General features: G+C 38.6%; 2 protein-coding genes across 7 annotated transcripts; one reads left to right on the plus strand and one right to left on the minus strand.

Moving 5' to 3' along the window:
* Nucleotides 1-9,516: 9,516 nt before the first annotated feature.
* On the plus strand, nt 9,517-11,801 carry rpl36a (ribosomal protein L36A). Its single transcript, XM_010895437.4, has 5 exons — nt 9,517-9,628; nt 10,474-10,579; nt 10,660-10,727; nt 11,469-11,591; nt 11,738-11,801. Exons 1-5 carry the CDS (start codon nt 9,626-9,628, stop codon nt 11,756-11,758), a joined length of 321 nt encoding a protein of 106 aa, XP_010893739.1. The 5' UTR covers nt 9,517-9,625; the 3' UTR covers nt 11,759-11,801.
* Nucleotides 11,802-11,967: 166 nt separating this feature from the next.
* glra4b (glycine receptor, alpha 4b) lies at nt 11,968-23,573 on the minus strand. 6 transcript variants are annotated; one of them, XM_034293577.1, is made up of 11 exons: nt 23,348-23,573; nt 22,313-22,440; nt 20,787-20,850; nt 20,238-20,305; nt 19,919-20,142; nt 19,679-19,761; nt 19,353-19,490; nt 19,048-19,262; nt 14,183-14,341; nt 13,070-13,180; nt 11,968-12,854 (listed from the first exon to the last, which is right to left on the minus strand). In XM_034293577.1, the coding sequence occupies exons 2-11, from the start codon at nt 22,340-22,342 to the stop codon at nt 12,585-12,587; spliced, it is 1,362 nt and encodes a 453-aa protein (XP_034149468.1). In that variant the 5' UTR covers nt 22,343-22,440; nt 23,348-23,573; the 3' UTR covers nt 11,968-12,584. The 6 variants fall into 6 exon arrangements, with proteins under 6 accessions (XP_034149468.1, XP_019903379.2, XP_034149467.1 ...); XM_020047820.2 differs by lacking the exon at nt 20,787-20,850 and having other exon boundaries at nt 20,238-20,248; XM_034293576.1 differs by lacking the exon at nt 20,787-20,850 and having other exon boundaries at nt 13,070-13,177.
* Between the last annotated feature and the right edge of the window lie 40 nt (nt 23,574-23,613).

Raw genomic sequence — 23,613 nt, forward strand, 5'->3', positions numbered from 1 at the left:
CATGTGTGGATATATATATATTTCTGTGCTTTATGTGCATTTGCTTGCATGAGGCATGTCCATGTGTGTTTGTGTCTTTGTACTCTAATGTAAAGATTTGTTTCTCGGTTAATTGTTACTCAACGTAACCCAGTCAAGCTGACAGAGTTATATACAACCCTACATTTAATCTAATCTTGCTTTTCACTACGATGCAAGTATGGGGAGCGATGTAAATCAACCCTAACGCAAGGCTTAGCTCCTAGGCTTTCATTAGCCCATGAATCATTAAGGAACTCCCACAGACTCTCACAGCACTTAGACAGACTGGATGTAGCATTTTGACTGCTGGTGTTGACGTTGAACTGACAGAAGAGGTTGCTTTGAATCATAGACAGTGCAGAAGGGAACATGCCCTCCAAGAATGCTACTTGTCATTACCACGTTGGATTGTATGTTGGAGGGTTCCATCTTTCCGACTGTTGGGCTCAGAGGTGGCCTCTGGCTGGGCATTAATTGACTTTGGAGTATGAGGTCATGTCAGGGGTCAATGATGCTAGTGCGTCTTTGTCTGTCTGCGGCTGGTAGGCTTGGATGGAGAGTAGGTCAGGCATGATGTTAGGAAAAGTAACTTTAGTCAATTTTAAACAACATTAATTGACCCTGCTGGAGCTGGAGCTGCTGCCCCCGCGACCCGATACCGGGTTAGTTATAATTTATATACAACAATACAAATGATTTCCATCCTCTTTCCAATCCCTTGAAATTACTAATTCTATTGATCTCATTCCAACTGCAGGTTATCAAGATATTACTGTAGTATGCAATAGACATTCCTTTGTTAACACCAATTGTATATAGTTAGGTTATGAATGCCTCTTGTACATAGTTCTCTTTTTCTATCCTCAATCGAATTAATGGACCACTTCACTCATTTACTGAATGTGTATTAGCAACATTCAAACAAACTAAGATATTCACATTTTCGTGCACAAACATTTGTACTGTTGTACCTGGAAACAGCTGATTTTCAACAGAATCGTATGGATATCAGCAACCATCACTCCTGTGTTCCAATGGCACATTGTGTTTGCTAATCCAACTTTATCATTTTAAAAGTCTAATTGATCATTAGCAAACCCTTTTACAATTACATTAGTGTAACCGGGTGGAAATTGCGTATGTATTTGGGCATTGTCAGGTACCATTTTCTAGGTTTAACCACTAAGAAGATGACGTAATCACGCAGCGCCTATAAGGATTTGAAAAAAAAGGTGGAGGAGATTCAGAAGTTTTGTTGATGCTATTTATGGTCAAGGTTGATGGATGATAAAGGATTCTGTTAGTGAACCACCATCATCACACCAAGCAAAATGTTAAGTTGGGTTCGTTTTCAAACGTTCAGTTACAGGGATATTATGTAGCAGTGTTGCCAACTCTCGCGAGTCAAACAAGCCCAAATAAACGAGCCCAATACTGTCAGCGTGTTACGGGCAATGAATGAACCTGCAACATATTAAATTGAAGCCACTCAGAGTTTGAAACGCATAACATGTATTTTAACATCAACAAGCAAATAATTCTTTACATAAAATAATCAAACGTCAACAACGCGGATATGGAGTCCAGGCACCATCCACTCATCCCTGATCACCTGCCAGCAGATTATGGAGGAGAGATGGAAAACGAGGGGACAGGAGCACTAATGTGGAGCATAAAATACATTAGTACATGTATCTGCTATTAGTAGGCTATATATATATATATACACACACACACACACACACACACACACACAAATAGGCTATGTAATGCTTGTTTTTTGTTATAAACTGTAATAATAGATTCTGCTTTGCAGTACCTGCACAGAGCTCTACTGTCATCATGGACCACTTGATGTACACAGTCATTGTTGTACTTTTTGCCATGCTTGGACCACTTTGTTGGCGTCATCGTTTGTGGAAATGTATCTAGTGCTATGTCATCTAATGTCATGAATGATGACTCATCATCACTGCGGTACTGTGTCTATAAAATTCAATACTTCTACCATACTGTTCATACTCTCCATCCTACTCTTTCAAAAATAGCTGCTAGTTTACATTGTTATGTATATTATTGCCATACTTGCCATAGGCCTATCTATAATTTCAATACCACCACCAATATTGCTGCTAGTTTACAGCACTCTCTAAACTGCTGCTAGTGTACAGTGTTATGTATACTATTGAAGCCACTGCTTTCTGATTTTGCTATATTTTTGCTGTGTTTATATTTTTCTTAATTCTCACTATGTGGTTGTAATGTGCTATGTCACCATTCATTAGCTTATTACACTCATATGTATCTATAATATTCAATAATTCTACCAAATTGCTGCTAGTTTACATTGTTATGTATATTACTGTCTTACTTGCCATATCTATAATCAATAATAGACTAATACCCAGATTGCTGATAGTTTACAGTACACTCTTTTAAACTGCTGTTAGTGTGCAGTGTTATGTATATGTTTATTTTTTATTTTTTGTCTGACTATATTTTTGCTTATATTATTCATAACTCATACGACGTAGTTCTCTGGTGCCATGTCACAATAATTAAAATGTTCAGGATGACGCTGTGTTGCTCGGTGCATTAGACAAACGTTGGAACTTGTAACATCGCTTGCTTAATTCTAACTTGATTTTTCGCCAATGGGAGGGAGGTCGGGGCAGGAAAGATCCACGTGGGATTTGTAGTAGAGCGAATTGTAGTAAAGCAGACAGTGTCAGTCAGTGGATTTAGGGAAAGTAGCGACCATAAATGTACAAAAACGAAGTTGCTTGTCAGATGTTCCTAATAAGCGACCAAACCTTTTAAAACAGTCCCAGAAAACCGCAAACCCCGACTCGAGATTATTTCAAGCGACTTCAAAACAAAATAAGCGTATTATAAGCGGACTTGACAACGCTGTAATCTAGTTATATTGATTCAATTGTATATTGTTCTACCGTGGTAAAGTTGATCCGACGTTAATTTAAAATGTGTAATGTACTTTAGAGAGAATGGGAACTGAATAAAGCGAACCAGGGCACGTGTGGGGAAAAGAACGTGAGTCACCTCAAAGAGGAGCTGATCGTGCCCTTTCAAATAAATAACAATTTTATGTGTAAGTACGTGGTTAAGAGGACTAATGTTATTCTTTGTATTGTTTATAGAAAGTGCCACTACTGTATATTTGTACTGTTTTATTTTATATGTATTTATTTAATAATAAAATTATTTGAGTTTATTTAAATCGTCAGACACTAGGAGAGCTGTGCGCAATCTAGTGGACATTATTCCGATTTGAACTTTTTCCTATTCACTATCCAAATAAAAGGACCCAAATTGTAATTTGTTGCCTGAGCATTGTTTCCGGGCCGACATTAGCACAGGTGAAAACTGATTGAAGATGCAATAAAACTGGCATTTAGACTAGTTGAGGATCTGGAGCATTAGCAGTTGTGGGTTTGATTAGGGAAAAACTCCCTGAAATTCAACACTACTGTTGTTTTCTCCTTGGGGTTTAAGGCCTGGTGTTTCTGTAAAAGCACTTTTTGACAACTGCTGTTGTAAAAAGGGCTTTATAAATACATTTGATTGATTGAAAAAATTTGATTGATTACAGGCTCAAAATGGCCAGAAACAAATAACTTCTGTTCTTGTTCTGAAAAGTGAATGTTATTCCATGCGATGAATTGCCAAGAAACGGAAGATCTTGTACAATGTTGTGTACTACTCCCTTCACAGAACAGCTCAAACTGGCTCTAACCAGAATAGAAAGAGAAGTGGGTGGCTCCTGTGCACAACTGAGCAACAGGAGCTTTACATTAGATTGTCTATTTTGAGGAACAGATGCCTCACATGTCCTCAACTGGCAGCTTCATTAAACAATACCCGCAAAACACCAGTCTCAATGTCAATAGTGAAGAGGTGACTCTGGGATGATGGCCTTCTAGGCAACGTTCTTCCTCTGTCCAGTGTTTGTGTTCTTTTGACCATCTTAATCTTTCAGACAGCACTGCTATGCAGTGATGTAATATTATTAATTACTGTATTTTAATCTGAATAAAATCTTAATAAAGAATTTTCTTCAAAAAGTGTATCACTTTGACCAATAATGGGTCATGTTAGCTGATGATATACATTAACCATAGGATCATACAGAATATACAGTGCCACTTAAAAGTATGTGAACCCCAATCGTAGATATTTTAGTGTTCATGCAAATCTTCACTTATTCAGAACCAGTTTATCTGACATAATAGCTTTATGGTTATCACTTCCATATGTTGGTTTAGAGGAAATCAAGTGTGTAGAAGAACTCAAATTAAAAATGAATTAGTTCAGATGCTATAATAAGTCAATCCCAAGTTGCACTGTTGAAGTCGAATCTGGTTTATAATTCGGTACCAAATGGGAGGGATCTTTAGAAAAGGGCTTGGACAAGATAAATAGATACAAGAAACCCTGTCAGTTTTATGTTATTCGTGCAGATGAATGCAAGACACCCCATGCCAAGAGGAAAGGAAATCTCAGGGGGACATCAGGAGGAGGGTAGTGAGAGCCCTAGATCTGTCTAGGGCTATACAACCATCTAAAAAATAATTGCGCTCCGTCAGTTCAATACCGTGAGCTCAAAGCTCCTTTTGTAGGTGTTTAATCTTTGTCTAATGATATAGTCTGTAAATCAACAATCAAAATGTACATGAATGAACCCCTGAGGCAGTGACACAATAAAATGTGTCATTAGGAGGTCCTAAAACTCCAAAAGGAATTAACAGATATATGGTGTGATCTTAAAATCATTCCACATGTTAAGCATTTTAGAAATTACATATTAAGGGAAAATAGCTTAACCCAAATAATATGAACTGTCACAGTGGCACGCAGACAGGACACGAGGAGCAGAGCTGTAATACTTCCTTTAACGTTCTTCTTTAGAAATAACAGAAAACAACAAAAGGCGAGCCGCCAACAGAGAACTAAGTGTATAACTCCAACACAAACAGACCAAGTGTGTAAAAAAGACATAAATAACTTTAACTTAAATAGAATCCCCAATTACAGGCAACGCCGGGCAGCTGCTTCATTAATGTCTAGTTCATCTTAATTGGGGACAACCAAAAGTGACGCGTAGAGATGCCTAGAGGCACCGCCACTGTCAGGCCCTGACTATCACCCGCAGGCGCATTGAGATGCCTAGAGGCACCTCAGCCAGGACCTGACATGAATAGCTGAGTAGAGTCACAGAGGATTTTATGCTTTTCATAAGTCTTTGAGTAATGCATATGCCTGATTAAATATTATTTTAATCTAAGCATATCTGATAACTGTTCTCCTACATAACCTAAACTCTGTAATGTCAATGATTTAATGTCAGTTATGATGTACTGTATATTATGAGATATCAATGCCTAGTTTCGGAATAGATCCTTATACAACCCTGTTGTATAAGTTAGGATGCTGCATAAAATGTAAATAAAAACAGAATGCAAAGATGTGCAATTCATTGAATCCCTACATTCAATAGAAAATAGTATAAAGACAACATGTTGAAACTGAGAAATGTTATTGTTTCTTGAAAAATATATGTAAACTTTGAATTTGTCGCCAGCAACAAGTTTAAAAAATGTTGGGACAGAGGCAACAAAAGAGATCCTGGAGAAATATCTGCATGCAAGGAACATGGCCGAAAACCAATATTGAACGACCTTGATCTTTGGGCCCTCAGGTGACACTGCATTAAAAACAGACACGATTCTTTAGTGGAAATCACTGCATGGGCTCAGGAACACTTCTGAAAACTATTGTCTGTGAACACAGTACGTTACACATCTGCAAAGGCACCATTAATGCTGAACAATATATATAGGTTTTGGAGCAACATATGCTGCCATCCAGATGACATCTTTTTCAGGGAAAGCCTTGCTTTTTTCAGCAAGACAATGCCAAACCACATTCTGTACGTATTACAACAGTATGGCTCCATAGTAAAATATGGGTGCTAAACTGTCCTGTCTGCAGTCCAGACCTGTCACCTATTGACAACATGTAGCACATTATGAAATGAAAAATATGACAAAGGAGACCCCCTAACTGTTGAGCAGCTAAAATCCTACAGTATATCAAGCAAGAATGGGGAAACATTTCAATTTCAAAACTACAGTAATTTGTCTCCTCAGTTCCCAAACACTTACAGAGTATTGTTAAAAGAAGAGCTGATGCAACACAGTAGTAAACATGCCCATGTTCCCAACTTTTTGAAATGTGTTGCTGGCATCAAATTCAATATTTGAACAATAACATTTCTCAGTATCAACATTTCATATTTTGTCTTTGTATAATTTTGAATTAAATACAGGGATCAATGATTTGCACATCATTGCATTCTCTTTTTATTAGCATTTTAGGCAACATCCCAACTTTTTTGGAAACGGAGTTGTACATAGATAAGTAAAATGCATGTTGTCTTTGAATCATCTTGACTTTGAAGGGCGTTTCATAACTGTGGTATCTAAAAAGGCTTATAACCACATGCTCTGTCACTCTTGTGTGTCAGTCAGTTTGTTTGTGTGGGTCACTTACTCTATGTGTACATTGTTGTATATGTGTTTGTTGTATGTTTTGCACATGCTCGTATACGCATGTCTGTTTCTGTATTGTAGGGATTTTTCCTATTATCCACGTCCCGCCAGACACCAGAAGCAATCCCTAGTGGTGTCAGAGTAGCCTAGCGTAAGTGAGTTTCACTCAGTTTGCTAGATCAAATCCCATGCTGATGAGGTAAAAATCTGTTGCTCTATCCTTGTGTAAGACAGTTTACCTTCATTGCTTCTAGTTCCTTGCAGAAAATATGTGTTCTCTGTCATCTGTATAGTATATGGTAAAATAAGGATACAATATTTTAGATTAAATAATATTAAAATCCAGTGGTATTGGGTGGTTACTACATTAGACAGACTTTATCAGTCTCCACTGTGTTAGATCACACCACTTGAACTCAAACATGAATGACAACTTAATTTAGCAATTTCTCTCATCAAGGCCCATAGGAAATTCAACATACCCTTTCATACCCTTTTAATTAGAATTTTGTCCAGTAATGAACATTGGTGACTCATGAAGCTCTTCTTTAACATTTCTTATCTTATAAATGATATTAATTATTTCTGGTAATAAATTACTGTCAGGCTTCAGTACCTATGGCTGTACTTAGTCAGTCTTCCAAGGGAACTACCGCCCTCAGGCTGCCAGGAAGCACATGACCTACCTCTGGACCTCAGATTACCTCTGTACCTCTGGAACTCAGATGACTCTGAAGGTTTCAGTACTTAGTGTACCCTCCCCTTGTCACAGTAATGATGTTGATGCATCGTTTTTTTTAGAATTTTTAATAATTAATGAAAATTTATATATTCCACATTTTAAATACAAAACAGCTCATTACCTGTGTTTAATGCATACAATTATTTTTGCTCAACTTTTTTAAGGGTGTAGATCTTTTTGAAGGTATGTACTAGAACACATCAAGTAGAAGCTCACAAGCCTATAGTTTACGTCAACATTTCGACACAATTTCAGACGTCATTGAACTCAGATCTCCCATCAGAGCACAGTTGAAGAGGGTCATACATTGTAATTCACAGTTGAAGTGTCATACATTGTAATTCACAGTTGAAGAGGGTCATACATTGTAATTCACAGTTGAAGAGGGTCATACATTGTAATTCACAGTTGAAGAGGGTCATAACATTGTAATTCACAGTTGAAGAGGGTCATACATTGTAATTCACAGTGGAAGAGGGTCATACATTGTAATTCACAGTGGAAGAGGGTCATACATTGTAATTCACAGTGGAAGAGGGTCATACATTGTAATTCACTGTTGAAGAGGGTCATACATTGTAATTCACAGTTGAAGAGGGTCATACATTGTAATTCACAGTTGAAGAGGGTCATACATTGTAATTCACTGTTGAAGAGGGTCATACATTGTAATTCACAGTTGAAGAGGGTCATACAGTGTAATTCACAGTTGAAGAGGGTCATACATTGTAATTCACAGTGGAAGAGGGTCATACATTGTAATTCACAGTTGAAGAGGGTCATACATTGTAATTCACAGTTGAAGAGGGTCATACATTGTAATTCACAGTGGAAGAGGGTCATACATTGTAATTCACAGTGGAAGAGGGTCATACATTGTAATTCACAGTGGAAGAGGGTCATACATTGTAATTCACTGTTGAAGAGGGTCATACATTGTAATTCACAGTTGAAGAGGGTCATACATTGTAATTCACAGTTGAAGAGGGTCATACATTGTAATTCACTGTTGAAGAGGGTCATACATTGTAATTCACAGTTGAAGAGGGTCATACAGTGTAATTCACAGTTGAAGAGGGTCATACATTGTAATTCACAGTGGAAGAGGGTCATACATTGTAATTCACAGTTGAAGAGGGTCATACATTGTAATTCACAGTTGAAGAGGGTCATACATTGTAATTCACAGTGGAAGAGGGTCATACATTGTAATTCACAGTGGAAGAGGGTCATACATTGTAATTCACAGTGGAAGAGGGTCATACATTGTAATTCACAGTGGAAGAGGGTCAGGGTCGACAAGGTCAAGTTAATGCCAGTACTGGTAGAAAGGTGTCAGAACACAGTTTGTTGCGTATGGGTATGAATCACATTTTATTTAACTTCACATGGATAGCCGGGTACGTGTGCATCACTTTCCTGGAGAACACATGGACCAGGATGCACTATGGGAAGGAGGCAAGCCAGCGGAGGCAGTGTGATGGTTTGGGCAATGTTCTGCTGGGAAACCTTGGGTCCTGCCATTCATGTGGATGTTACTTTGACATGTACCACCTACCTGAGCATTGTTGCAGACCAGGTGCACCCTTTCATGGCAATGATATACCCTGGCAGCATTGGCCTCTTTCAGCAGGATAATTTGCCCTGCTACAAAGCAAAAACAATTCAGGAATGGTTTGAGGAACACAACAACGTGTTCAAGGGTTCGACTTGGCCTCCAAATTCCCCAGATCTCAATCCAATCAAGCATCTGTGGGTCCAATCCATGGAGGCCCCAGCTTGCAACTTACAGGACTTTAAAAGCCAAAGTCTTGGTGCCAGATACCACAGCACACATTCAGAGTTCATGCCTCAACGGGTCAGGGTTGTTTTGGTGGTACCTACACAATATTAGGCAGGTGGTCATAATGTTATGGCTGATAGGTGTATAGACACTGTGAGGTGTGGGATTTAATGTATATCATGGGCCAGGCCCAGGGGGTGTTCAACCTCAAAGGCAGTTCCACTCCATTCTGTCATTGCAACATTCTAATCAATTAATAGGCACATCAGGAAGTTTTAGTCATACAGACAAAAAGGTATTCAAAACCAACTCTGTGATCAGGATCATCTCTTCTGCGTCTGCTATGTGGATTGAAACCACAAGAGGGCACTATTGTAATTCACGTTTGTTTGCTTCTGATTCATAAATACGACATACATTTCCGGGTTAGTACCGATTTCCAGCTACATGCGGTCTTGGGTCTGTTGAATTTTTTCTTCCTTTGGGCTCCTGCATCAGGAGAGTGTAGTCATGGTATGTGTCTTGAAGCCTTGCTCTTTCCAAAACTGTTTGAAATATGAGTATAAGCAAATGTATATTGTATATATTAGCGCATGTGTTGATTATTCTATTTTATGACGTTTCATTTGTTGGTTGTGGCCGTAGCTAACAGAGGTGCATTGACCTACAGTAGCTAACCTAAACGCATTCTATGTGGATTACTTAGCTAGCAACGTATTTATTTAGAGTTGCTCAGACTGCCTATTTAGCAAACGATGGAACCGTATAATATGAATCGCCTTCAATATGCATACTTAAAATTGTACTTGGTGATTTTATTTTTTATTTATGGACAAAAAATAGAAACTAAACACACTATATACAATATAATTATCAGGTAGTTTAGTGGGTAGAGGCGTGTGACCAATACTGCAACCGGAATATTTATGTCGAACCCCAGAGCCAGCAAGGGGAAACATTTTCTATTGTGTTCATTAATAACCCTAACTGACACCTGAGCAAGGCAGTTATCCCTAATTAATTCCAGGGCAATGTGTTCTTTCTACACTTGGTGAAATAAGAGTATAAGAATACAGTGAGAATGAGATGAGTATATAAACTCAGTTTCAGAGTAGTGTGTGTAACTGCAGTGAGATGAGTAATGTTGGGTGTGGTATATTGCACCTATTTAGTTTACTGTTTGGCCAAGGCATATTTATTATTATTAGTCTCTGTGGAACAGATGGCAGGTTGTGGAGGGCTACATAACATTCAAATAAACTGATTTGCCACCTGAACAATCAGAGCAGAATCCTTAACAAATTGTCTAGTTTTCTACCTTTAGTACATTAATTTACCAATGTTAACTTTAAATCTAGGTAAATGTACCAAAGACCCGCAGGACCTACTGCAAGAAATGTAAGAAACATCAAACTCACAAAGTTACGCAGTACAAGAAGGGCAAGGATTCTTTGTATGCACAGGGTAAGTTCACTATCTATTAACATGCATTTGTGTTGAAGTAAACTACCTCTGTATGCATTAACTTGTTAGCTGTCTTTCAGGAAAAAGAAGATACGACAGAAAACAGAGTGGTTATGGTGGCCAGACCAAGCCTATTTTCAGGAAGAAGGTATGGAAGGACTGTAATGAACTCCTGAGTAATTTGGCAGACACCTGTAATTTGCCTGCACTCTACCATCTGAGCAGTAGGGAACAACTGAGCTAATGGGAATGCTTTACAAATGTACCATGACCCTTATCTCTACAGTCTTTCTATCCTGTAAACTTACTTTAATTTGAAGATTATTATTTGTCTGTTTAATAGCACATATGGACTCCATGTTTATTGCTAATTGTGCAGAATTCTCTTGTTTTTACTATTAGTTTGTGTAGTTAATCAGTGTTTCAACTGGACAGCATGCTGTGGAGACAGGAAATGGAATGGAAATGTTGGATTTTGATTACGAGAGGGGGTGATGGTTTCAAAGAACTGCACTGAATATTTTCTTGGGCGCTTCTCAGTGATCCCAACAGTACTATTTTAATCACAAGAGTCTACCAGTTAAGAATATAGTCTATCATAGCAATGCATTGCTAAACAGCTAAAACAATGCATTGTGGCACAGATCTAGAGCTTTGGCGCAGTTAGACAGTCATTACATTAATAAATGAAAATGTTTTCGGTTGACTTGTATCGCTCAAGCAACCGGTTACATATAGATTGGAAATGGTCTGTGATCCTGACCCCTCCCCCCCCCCCACCACCAGTCTTTCCTTCTACAGATGGGACTTAAATTGACATATGATTTGGTTTATAATCAGCACAACATTCCTTTGCATCTTTTCACATGTTCAAGCCCTTGTCTTGCAGGCTAAAACTACAAAAAAGATTGTCTTGAGGTTAGAGTGTGTGGAGCCCAACTGTCGGTCCAAGAGAATGGTGCCCATCAAGAGATGCAAACACTTTGAACTGGGAGGAGACAAGAAGAGAAAGGTAAACATACTGTCAGAGGTCTAATGGCAAAACCGCAACTGTGCTAGGTATTGACTCTGAGTCAATTGAGTTGGGATTTGAATCTCTATGTTGCAATCTGTAGTATATATTTTCTTACATTTTCTTTTCTCTTCTCACTCTTTCAGGGCCAGGTCATCCAGTTTTAATGTTTTCAATTTCCTGTCCATAAAATATGTATCCTAAGTCTAATAGAGCTGTTTGTCGTCATTTGATGAACACCTTGGACGTGTTGCAACATTGGAACCAGTCAGTGATCTTTGTCTGGCACATGCAGTTACACATTCAGTGAATCTAAATTCAAGCTTTGGGAATGATGCTGCATCCTGACTTTGTTTCCTGTCTTGTATGTTTTCCTAAATTAAAGGATGGAAGCACGTTCAGTAGCATGACATGAATAAATTGGTAGTGACAGCAGTAATATTTATATTAAAAAGATTCATTTTGCACTGTTTATTTGATTATTTGAAAAACATCCAAGACATGGTGCGTAAATAACTTGAAATCAGTCAAGACAGAACTAATTGGCCCAATATGACAACGAAGGACTCAATTAGACAGTTCTATGTCCAGCGTTCACTTTTACTGACTTACCAAATGAAAAAATATATATTTTCAATCCACAAATATTAAAGAAATACACTTCTAAAATATCTTAAACCATTTGCATTATGTCCACGTCCCATGCAGTCCTGCTTCCATTTCTCAACTGGGCTATTATCTCTTCATGGGGGTGCCATTAAAAGTACAGTATCCATAGTGCATGAAGGACTACTACATCAGTGCATTCCATTGGGACTGTAAAAAAACAAACTATTCTGATTAGGTTACTTTCATGAAAAATGTAACTGATCATGCAGTTATATTCTTCAATGGGCACAGCTGCTGGATTTCTGACATAAGTGTTCTGTGGAAGACTAGATTCAACTTGCTATCTGTTTCTAGTGTAGCAATTCAGTCCTCAGATGGTGGTTGTCACAGAGTAGCTTGGATTGCTTCATTTCGTAACACTTTGTAGGTAAGCCAATAGAAAACATTAAAGCATAGGAAACTCAGAGGGAACACAGCCCTGGATATGGTGTCGATCCTTTTTGCCCGGTCCACAAACCGCCTGCGGATGTCGTACAGCGGGAATCCAGTGGGTAAGGCCTGAAAGATTGGGGCGTCCATCTCCGGTGGCGCATCACCCGCTACACCGTAACTATGGAGAAAATATGCCTGGCTCTGCTCCACCAGCTCTTGCTCCTAGAAAGCAACCAGATAAAAGGTCACCTATTCATTTGACTGGGTCAGTATGTCTTTGTAGGAATTTGATTTTGTGATCCATATTTTTAACATGAGGTATTATGAGAGAAGTGAAAAATGGGTGACATTGTATCTACAACTACATTTTTATAAGTGAACACAGTTTAAATACCCCCATTAAACTAGACTCCCATCAGTGGGAGAAATGTTTTTACCCTGGCACAAACACTGCACTGCTGAGGACCGGTCATGGTCCCCTGGGAAGAGTTGTTGCCTGGTATGTTGTTACCTTTCACTTTACTGCTCTCACTACTTCCACTTCCCTGCTAAGAGAGCCAAAGCAACAGGGAGGTTTAGCAGGCATATGAGAAGATGGAGTTAATCTAAACAACATGCAGTAACACCGATTAATATTTAAACAGTATGAGAGATACGAACTAAATAGGAAATTGTCTACTGCATGATCCAGGGAAAAGTATTGAAAAGGATCATGTAATACAGTAAGCAGACTAATTCTGAAGAATGCACAACTCATTAAATTGGGTACATATTGTAGGACCCTATCACATTGATCATGTTTGCCTTAGGTCAGAAATAGTACATTTTCCAGCGATTAGAATTTTTAAAAACACAATTGATCTGGAATCGAATGACCGATATGGTGAAAATCTCTAAATGAGGAAGATCTCTAAATTAAATTCTAAAAGACACAATTGAGCAATACTTGTCTGATCTGGCACATCAGTGTATATTAATGGATAGGATATCTTTTTTTGTAATGCCTAGTACATGTTGTAAGCACTGTCAAGATTCAATATACTGAATGCCAGAATGTTTTTCTTCATCAAACGTTGGCACTATGACAGGCCCCATTTTGTCTCTTGATCTGTTCGACCATGTAATTACATTTGATGCACATGCTAAGGGATTCGAATTACTACAAAATGCTCAGACACAACTGGCAATATTTTAACTACACTTTCATAAATAATGAGAAATTGGGCATTTAAATAATTGCACTGAACAAGGGAAGCAGTGTGTCATTTTTAAGAGGATAGAAATGTTCTCTTTTTCTTTAGCATAACCAGTTTATTTTCACATTTTGTATCACTATACTGAGATCTAAAGGGAAATGCAAACCAAGCAGATTACTTATAGCCAGAAGGAAGAAAAGGACTGGAATTTAGCACAGGTCAGTGGAACTGTGGATCTCCCAGCATCAGATACGACAGCCAGCTGAACTGTGTAGCTACTGCATAACTGGGCATAGAGGGAATAGCAGGTGACAGCAGCCTGAGGGGGTGGGCTGCACAGGGGCTTGTACTCACAGTTCTCTGCCGCTGTTGTTCTTTGATCTTTTTCCTCAATCTGAAGAATTCTTTGTGTTGCCGTGAGACAAAGTTTACTGCTGCATACTCCAAGAGTGCAGCAAAGACAAAAAGAAGACACACAGCCATCCAAATATCGATAGCCTTTACATAAGACACCTACAGAGCCCCCCAAAAAATTATGAAAAATGGTTAGAAGCACAACCTACCACAGTAACAACAAATTATGATTTTTAGAGCAAAAATGGTCCACCATTGAAATGATGCAGAGGTACATTTTTAAGTATAGAAATGGTGAGTGGATTTGTTATTTTTTCAGGAAGGCTGCACTAGGTAGAATATTTTCAGTAAAAAAAATAAAGTTCTGTCCTCTATAAACATGTTGTGTAAGCTAATGAGGCCCACTAAGAGTTTTTTTTAGCAACTCATTTATGCGCCAGCAGAATGTCCATTTATAATTTTTGGAGTGTGCCAGTACTTTCCAGCCAATTCTGTTCCAGCAATCCCATTCCAGCCAATTGCCTTCTATGTGGAGGGCCTTCCTCCGTGGCTTATTTTGTGAACGCTAATTTTACCTGGATGATATACAGTGGGGAGAACAAGTATTTGATAACCTGCAAAATCTGCAGTGTTTCTTACTTAAAAAGCATATAGAAACTGTAATTTTTATAATAGGTACTCTTCAACTGTGAGTGACGGAATCTAAAACAAAAATCCAGAAAATCACACTGTATGATTTTTAAGTAATTCATTAGCATTTTATTGCATGAGATAAGTATTTGATACATCAGAAAAGCAGAACCTTTGTTTGGAATTGCAGAGATCTTATATGTTTCCTGTAGTTCTTGGCCAGGTTTGCACACACTGCAGCAGGGATTTTGGCCAACTCCTCCATACAGACCTTTCGGGGCTGTCGCTGGGCAATATGGACTTCCAGCTCCCTCCAAAGATCTTCTATTGGGTTCAGGACTGGAGACTGGCTAGGCCACTCCAGGACCTTGAGATGCTTCTTACAGAGCCACTCCTTAGTTGCCCTGACTGTGTGTTTCGGGTCGTTGTCATGCTGGAAGACCAAGCCACGACCCATCTTCAATGCTCTTACTGAGGGAAGGAGGTTGTTGGCCAAGATCTCATGATACATGGCCCCATCCATCCTCCCCTCAATACGGTGCAGTCGTCCTGTCCCCTTTGCAGAAAAGCATCCCCAAAGAATGATGTTTCCACCTCCATGCTTCACGGTTGGGATGGTGTTCTTGGGGTTGTACTCATCCTTCTTCTTCCTCCAAACACGGCAAGTGGAGTTTAGACCAAAAAGCTCTTTTTGTCTAATCAGACCACATGACCGTCTCCCATTCCTCCTCTGGATCATCCAGATGGTCACTGGCAAACTTCTGATCATTGATGCCCCACGAGGTGAGATCTTGAATGAAGCCCCAGACCGAGGGAGATTGACCATCATCTTGAACTTATTCCATTTTCTAATAATTGCGCCAACAGTTGCCTTCTCACCAAGCTGCTTGCTTATTGTCCTGTAGCCCATCCCAGCCTTGTGCAGGTCTACAATTTTATCCCTGATGTCCTTACACAGCTCTCTGGTCTTGGCCATTGTGGAGAGTTTGGAGTCTGTTTGATTGAGTTTGTGGACAGGTGTCTTTTATACAGGTTACGAGTTCAAACAGGTAATGAGCGGAGAACAGGAAGGCTTCTTAAAGAAAAACTAACAGGTCTGTGAGAGCCGGAATTCTTACTGGTTGGTGGTAGGTGATCAAATACTTATGTCAATCAATAAAATGCAAAATAAATATTTAAAAATCATACATTGGGATTTTCTGGATTTTTGTTTTAGATTCCGTCACTCAAATTTGAAGAGTACCTATGATAAAATGTACAGACTTCTACATGTTTTGTAAGTGGGAAAACCTGCAAAATCGACAGGTTGTTCTCCTCACTGTGCAGGTGCATCTCAATATTCTAATATCTTAGAGAAGTAAATTTTTCCCCGTAATTAAAATCAAAAAGTAATATATTCTACATTCATTACACAAAGTGAAACATTTCAAGCCTTTTCCGTTTCAATCTTGATGATTATGGCTTACAGCTTATGGAAATCAAAAAATATTAGAAATAAAAAAGGTACAGTGGGGCAAAAAAGTATTTAGTCAGCCACCAATTGTGCAAGTTCTCCCACTTAAAAAGATGAGAGAGGCCTGTAATTTTCATCATAGGTACACTTCAACTACGAGAGACAAAATGAGATTACATTTTTTTGAATTTATTGGTAAATTCTTCGGTAAAATAAGTATTTGGTCACCTACAAACAAGCAATATTTCTGGCTCTCACAGACCTGTAACTTCTTCTTTAAGAGGCTCCTCTGTCCTCCTCTCGTTACCTGTATTAATGGCACCTGTTTGAACTTGTTATCAGTATAAAAGACACCTGTCCACAACCTCAAACAGACACACTCCAAACTCCACTATGGCCAAGAACAAAGAGCTGTCAAAGGACACCAGAAACAAAATTGTAGACCTGCACCGGGCTGGGAAGACTGAATCTGCAATAGGTAAGCAGCTTGGTGTGAACAAACCAACTGTGGGAGCAATTATAAGAAAATGGAAGACATTCAAGACCACTGATAATCTCCCTCGATCCAGGGCTCCACGCAAGATCTCACCCCGTGGGGTCAAAATGATCACAATAACGGTGAGCAAAAATCCCAGAACCACATGGGGGGACCTAGTGAATGACCTGCAGAGAGCTGGGACCAAAGTAACAAAGGCTACCATCAGTAACACACTACGCCGCCAGGGACTCAAATCCTGCAGTGCCAGATGTGTCCCCCTGCTTAAGCCAGTACATGTCCAGGCCTGAGGTCTGAGGTTTGCTAGAGAGCATTTGGATGGTCCAGAAGAGGATTGGGAGAATGTCATATGGTCAGATGAAACCAAAATATAACTTTTTGGTAAAAACTCACCGTGTTTGGAGGAGAAAGAATCCTGAGTTGCATCCAAAGAACACCATACCCACTGTGAAGCATGGGGGTGGAAACATCATGCTTTGGGGCTGTTTTTCTGCAAAGGGACCAGGACGACTGATTTTGAGTGAAAACCTCCTTCCATCAGCAAGGGCATTGAAGATGAAACGTGGCTGAGTCTTTCAGCATGACAATGATCCCAAACACACCGCCCGGGCAACAAAGGACTTCAAGGTCCTGGAGTGGCCTAGCCAGTCACCAGATCTCAATCCCATAGAAAGTCTTTGGAGGGAGTTGAAAGTCTGTGGCCTGTGGCACTGCTGAGGTGTTATGGAAGCCCGGGTTGCTTTGATAGTGGCCTTCAGCTCATCTATGTTGTTGGGTCTGGTGTCTCATTTTCCTCTTGACAATACCCCATACATTCTCTATGGGGTTCAGGTCAGGCAAGTTAGCCGGCCAATCAAGCACAGTAATACCATGGGCAGCAAACCAGTTACCAGTAATTTTGGCACTGTAGAAAGGTGCCAAATCCTGCTGGAAAAGGAAATCAGCATCTCCATGAAGTTTGTCAGCAGATGGAAGTATTAGGTGCTCTAAAATCACCTGGTTGACGGCTGCATTGACTCTGGACTTGATAAAACACAGTGGACCAACACCAGCAGAAGACATGGCACGGCAAATCATCACTAACCGTGGAAACTTCTCACTGGGATTCTGTGCTTCTTCACTCTACCTCCAGACTCTGTGACCTTGATTTCCAAATGCAAAATTTACTTTCATCTGAAGAGAGGACTTCAGACCACTTAGCAAAGATCCAGTTATTTTTCTCCTTTGCCCAGGTAAGACACTTCTGACGTTGTCTCTGGTTCAGGAATGTGACACTTGTAGCCCATTTCCTGTCTCATTCCACTCCTTGTGAAGCTCCCCCAAGTTCTTGAATAAGCTTTGCTTGACAATCCTCTCAAGACTGCAGTCATCCCTGTTGCTTGTGTACCTTTTTCTTTCCATGAATATGCTTTCATACAGCACTCTCCGAACAGCCAGCCCTTTCAGCAATGACCTTCAGTGGCTCACCCTCCTCATGGAGGGTGTCAAGTGTCTTCTGGACAATTGTCAAGTCAGCAGTCTTCCCTATGATTGTGGTTGTGTGTACTGAACCAGACAGAGAGATAGAAGGCTCAGGGAGTTAATTAGCTGATTAGAGCTCTTCTCAGGTCGACATTTCTGTATGGCAAATTTATTCTAATATTTTGAGATACTGGATTTTTTATTTCCATGAGCTGTAAGCCGTTATCATCAAGATTTAAACTAAAAGGGCTTGCAATGTTTCATTTTATGTGTATTGAATCTAGAATATATGAAAGTGTCACTTTGAACTACAGGAAAGAAATGAACTTTTCCAGGATATTAATTTTTTTTTAGATGCACCTTTATATAGCATAAGTACGTCATAGGGAGCAAATTTTGCTTACTGTAAGAAACTATAATGGCAGCTAGAGAACAGGATGACTAACTGGCAATTCCTCCCTTGTCTAGTACAGCATACACTACAACTGCAAAATGCTAAAGACTTATATTAGCTCTCTATAACTAGCAACCATGAACCCTAAGTTAAAGTTAACAAAGCTAAAAATAACGTCAAACTCTGAGCTTTTTTTTGGAATAGGTAATTCTATTCTTCATATTATTGTTCAAAACTAAATTATCTATCGGGCATTGGTGCAGGAATGCTTTCAGACCTGTGAGTAATTGCAAAATTAAATTGTATTTTTTTTTACTGGAACTAAATCCTAACTAGCGCAGCTTTAAAGCATACATTTTCACATACTGTATTTTGGTTGTTCAGACATAATACCAGAGCAGAATAAAAGAAAAAAACATTTTCTCCCTGACCTTAGGCAGAGATGCTCTGGACCCAGAGCTTTGGGTTGTCATAGTGAGAACTGTGGTGATACCAAGTCCTACTCTTGCCGGGGCGGCATCCATGTTAATCCAGAAGGAGACCCAGGAGAGGATGACAGTAAGCAGGCTGGGGATGTACATCTGGATCAGGTAGTAACCCATCTGTCTCTCCAGATGGAACTTTACCTCGATGCATGCAAATTTACCTGACGCCAGATGTTTAAAAATCAGAAGATTAAGACCTAGTCATTATGTAAAGTTTGGCATTAACATACAATTGAGTGTCCAGAATCTACCTGTGTTGTAGTGCTTTGTGCAGTAACCCAAGTCTTTCTCCTCTTTCAACACAAACTGAGGAAGCATCAGGTCATCCGCAACCTGGACAGGACCAATGTCCAGCCACTGGAAGCACAGGTCATTCATGGTGTAGCCAACTGCACATAAGAGAAGGGAGATTATGGGTTTATTTAGCCAACTACAGAGGGAGAGATGGGTAATTTATGAAGTAGTCAACAGCAGAAGCCTGTCCAGACAAGTGAAGAGAATGGGAAGAAAGAGGCATTACGGGGTGCAACCAACCAAGTTCAAAGAATAGATGAAAAATATGAAGATGAAAACTCACAGCTTTCCAGCTGCATAGAGCATGTTTGAATATCCATAGGGAAGTTCATCAGATCCATGGGGCAGGACAGAATCAGAGTTAACCTGGGGTTGAGTAGAAGTCAAATATGGAGAGCTGTGTACACTCAACATTACCTGTCTTTTAAAGTAGTTCGCTATTGATCATTTTATTACTTGCAAAAGCAATAAAACATTACTGTTGTCTGTCATTATGAAGTGTTCTTTTTGAGACGCCAGTCACCTGATACTGTAGAGGACATTCCCATTTTGGAATATGCGGAGCAGTTTGTTGTCTGTAGTGACTTCGTGAAAGTTTGCCCCCTTTTCATTGGCAAAGAAAAGGTCTGGTTTCCAGATGGAGTCCAGCATGGAGGGATCGAGGTCCAGGGAGTCATCAGGGTACTCTTTATAGGCCAGCCGTGGGTCATTCCATTGTTGACGTAGGAACACGTTGAGCCGATAATCCTTTGATAGTTACAATATAAAAAAAGATTATTGAGAGGAAGTAAACAACCACTGTTTGGATGTAAAGTGGATTAGGATGGAAACAATAACCTCACCATGGTGGTTTCTGTGACAGAGCCAAAGCTGTTGATGAAGAGGTTAATGGTGACATTCACAGGAGGACCTGAAAAAGTCATACATGACAAACTCACCAATTCATATGTAATATGGATGTACATTTTGTTTCACCACTTTCTGATAGGCAGTGTTCTTTTTTTAATATGTGGAGTAAAATGCATTACTTATACATGTTCAGTCATATGTATGTTTATTGTTTCAAGGAAAAGAAGCAGTATCTGTGGCAAATATAAAATGCTAACAAAATCTACAGTACACTGTCATGACATGAGCAATGCATTGTTCACCAGAGCATAACGAAATAATAGGTTTCTTACATTCATTATGTGGCAAATTGTCTTGTATTTGAACGAGTTATCACAGACACACAGGATAAAATAATGTTGTCATATACAATGGGCTCCCATTAGTATATTGCATCTTTTAACTAGTGACATCCTAAATATTTCAAAATCTCAAGAGGGTATCATTTATTAATTCTACTTTAGTTACATTAGTGTATTTATAGATAATCAGCAGGGAGTTACCCTGAATGCACTGGCATCTTTCAGTGATGTGGAGCATATGAAATATATATGACGAGATGGGACCCTGGAGAAATGAAGAGGAAGTATGTCAGAGAGAATCTTCTGGCTTCACTGGCTGTGAAGAAATCGACTGAACTAGGTCTGTGGGTTAACATGCATGCAAAATGACACGTTTCTAACCAAAAAGGCTCTGGGTGTATTCTGGGTTCAGCTATCACAACAAATAACAATTAGAAAGCAAATGTGAATATCTTTCTGATTTAGGTCACATTGTGTCTTAGTTTTATTCTGTAAATCCACTGTACTACACCCACCTGTTTAGGGTGTACTATATTGCAATATGTATTGCTGAATGTATACCCGTACTTTAATATGTATTAGTGTGCTTAAATATGTATTACTGCATGTATAAATGTATTATAACATGCATTGCAACTTTTATAACTATTGGTAATCTGTATTATCCCATATATAACTGTATGGTAATATCTATTACTGTGTGTACTACTGTACTGTAATATGTACTACAGGGCTATATGATGTATTACTGCATGTACTATCGTACTGTAGTATTTATAACTGTGTACTATTGTACTGTAATATGTATTATTGTACAGGAGTATATGATGTATTATTGCATGTACTATCGTACTGTAGTATTTATACCTGTGTACTACTGTACTGTATCTATTGCTGCATATATTAATGTGTGTACTACTGCACTGTCCTTTGTTGTAATATGTATTGCATTATACCTTTGAAGTTGGGTCTACTTGTACTTTAATATGTATTAGTGTGCTTAAATATGTATTACTGCATGTATAAATGTATTATAACATGTATTACAACTTTTATAACTATTGGTAATCTGTATTATCCCATACATAACTGTATGGTAACATTTACTGCATGAATAACTGTATGGTAATATCTATTACTGTGTATACTATTGTACTGTAATATGTATTACAGGGCTATATGATGCATTACTGCATGTACTATCGTATTGTAGTATTTATAACCGCGTGTACCACTGTACTGTAATATGTATTACATGACTATATGATGTATTACTGCATGTACTACCGTACTGTAGTATTTATAACTGTGTACTACTGTACTTTAATATGTATTACAAGGCTATATGATATATTACTTCATGTACTATTGTACTGTAGTATTTATAACTGTGTGTACTACTATAACGTAATATGTATTACAGGGCTATATGATGCATTACTGCATGTACTATCGTATTGTAGTATTTATAACCGCGTGTACCACTGTACTGTAATATGTATTACATGACTATATGATGTATTACTGCATGTACTACCGTACTGTAGTATTTATAACTGTGTACTACTGTACTTTAATATGTATTACAAGGCTATATGATGTATTACTGCATGTACTATCGTACTGTAGTATTTATACCTGTGTACTACTGTACTGTATCTATTGATGCATATATTAATGTGTGTACTACTGTACTGTCCTTTGCTGTAATGTGTATTGCATTATACCTTTGAAATTGGGTCTAATGCGGGCATCATACCCAGATGTCCTTCCCATAAGTTTATCCAGAAAGTCAGATGGGGAAGGGGGCTTCCCTACTCTGCCAGGTAGTTTAATCTCCTTACAGGACCCAGGCCTGCCAGAGGGGGGAATAGGAGGAAACTATCAGAGGAATGTCAGGACTACAATACGTTTAGGAGTACCTTAATGCAAGTGAAGGTGAAGAGTTACATTGTGCCTCAGGTGATTTTCTCTGAAGAAATTTGTATAAATTGTCAGAATGATATATAGAATACTCTTTGTAATTGCTATTTGTTTGAAATGAATTACATGCAGTAGATAGATAAATGTAATTAAAACATAACAATTAGAAAGATGACGTGTTAGTGGTTTTATATTATATAAACTATTACATTATTGAAAAGACTCACGTAATGAAGCTTTCCCTTTTATTTAGACATTAGTTTTATCTGATCCAACATTGCAAATAAACCTCCCACTCTCAAATGTTGTGTAGTGTTGTGAGTGTAGGTCTTCTAGTCCCAATGCATTAGACTAACAGCAGAATGGCTTTGAATTGTTAAGCTCAATGTAGTTGTTTTATGAATAAATATTTAATACAGGATGAAAGTCCGCAGAATTTGAAGAGGGTACAACGTCATACATTTCTTTAAATAAGACCTACTGTCATTGATCATTATATTTATAATATGCAGTGCAAATCATGTTTTGCCAACCACAATAATATACATATGTATGGAATGATATTTGAGAAAATAACCTTTCAGTTACAAAATAATTTAATACATTTCAGCAATGTCCAATAATAATAAGTAATGAACAATCATTCAATAACTTCATACTTCAAAGTGTCAGATTTCTGTTCGATTGTTTTCATTTCACAATGGATCCATATATACATTTTTGTTAGTCTCCTTAATTTTCCTCAAATAAACAAAAATCACTGACTATAACAGAACACCAATAATGACCTAAAGGGTTAGGCAACCCTAGCAACAAGAAAATGATTGAATGTTTCTTACCTGCTTTGTAGAAAGCAGACAGCACTGACCCATGCCATCCACAGGACTAGTGAAAGCATTCTCTGGTTAAAGCTCTGTGCATAAAATTAAAATGGATGAAGTATTAAGAGGAATTCAGGAACTCAGTGAAGAGTCAGCAAACCTAAGCAGAAAACCATGGTGTTGCTCTACTATCCAGAAAAATCCTTCTGGAGCCCTCTGAGCCTCCCACACTCTGCAGGTATAACATCCAAGATGATGCTTGTCTATAATTCAAGGTTTGGGGA

Source organism: Esox lucius, chromosome 7, assembly GCF_011004845.1.
Source record: "Esox lucius isolate fEsoLuc1 chromosome 7, fEsoLuc1.pri, whole genome shotgun sequence".
Classification (NCBI taxonomy): domain Eukaryota; kingdom Metazoa; phylum Chordata; class Actinopteri; order Esociformes; family Esocidae; genus Esox; species Esox lucius.

Coding starts and splice junctions, on each gene's coding strand:
- rpl36a (XM_010895437.4), top strand. Junction 10,580..10,659: donor GGATTCTTTGTATGCACAGG/GTAAGTTCACTA, acceptor GCTGTCTTTCAG/GAAAAAGAAGATACGACAGA. Junction 11,592..11,737: donor GAGGAGACAAGAAGAGAAAG/GTAAACATACTG, acceptor TCACTCTTTCAG/GGCCAGGTCATCCAGTTTTA.
- glra4b (XM_034293575.1), bottom strand. CDS start 23,406: ATGCTTTCACTAGTCCTGTGGATGGCATGGGTCAGTGCTGTCTGCTTT. Junction 19,491..19,678: donor CTCTATGCAGCTGGAAAGCT/GTGAGTTTTCAT, acceptor TCTTATGTGCAG/TTGGCTACACCATGAATGAC. Junction 14,342..19,047: donor CCAGAGCATCTCTGCCTAAG/GTCAGGGAGAAA, acceptor GGGGCTCTGTAG/GTGTCTTATGTAAAGGCTAT.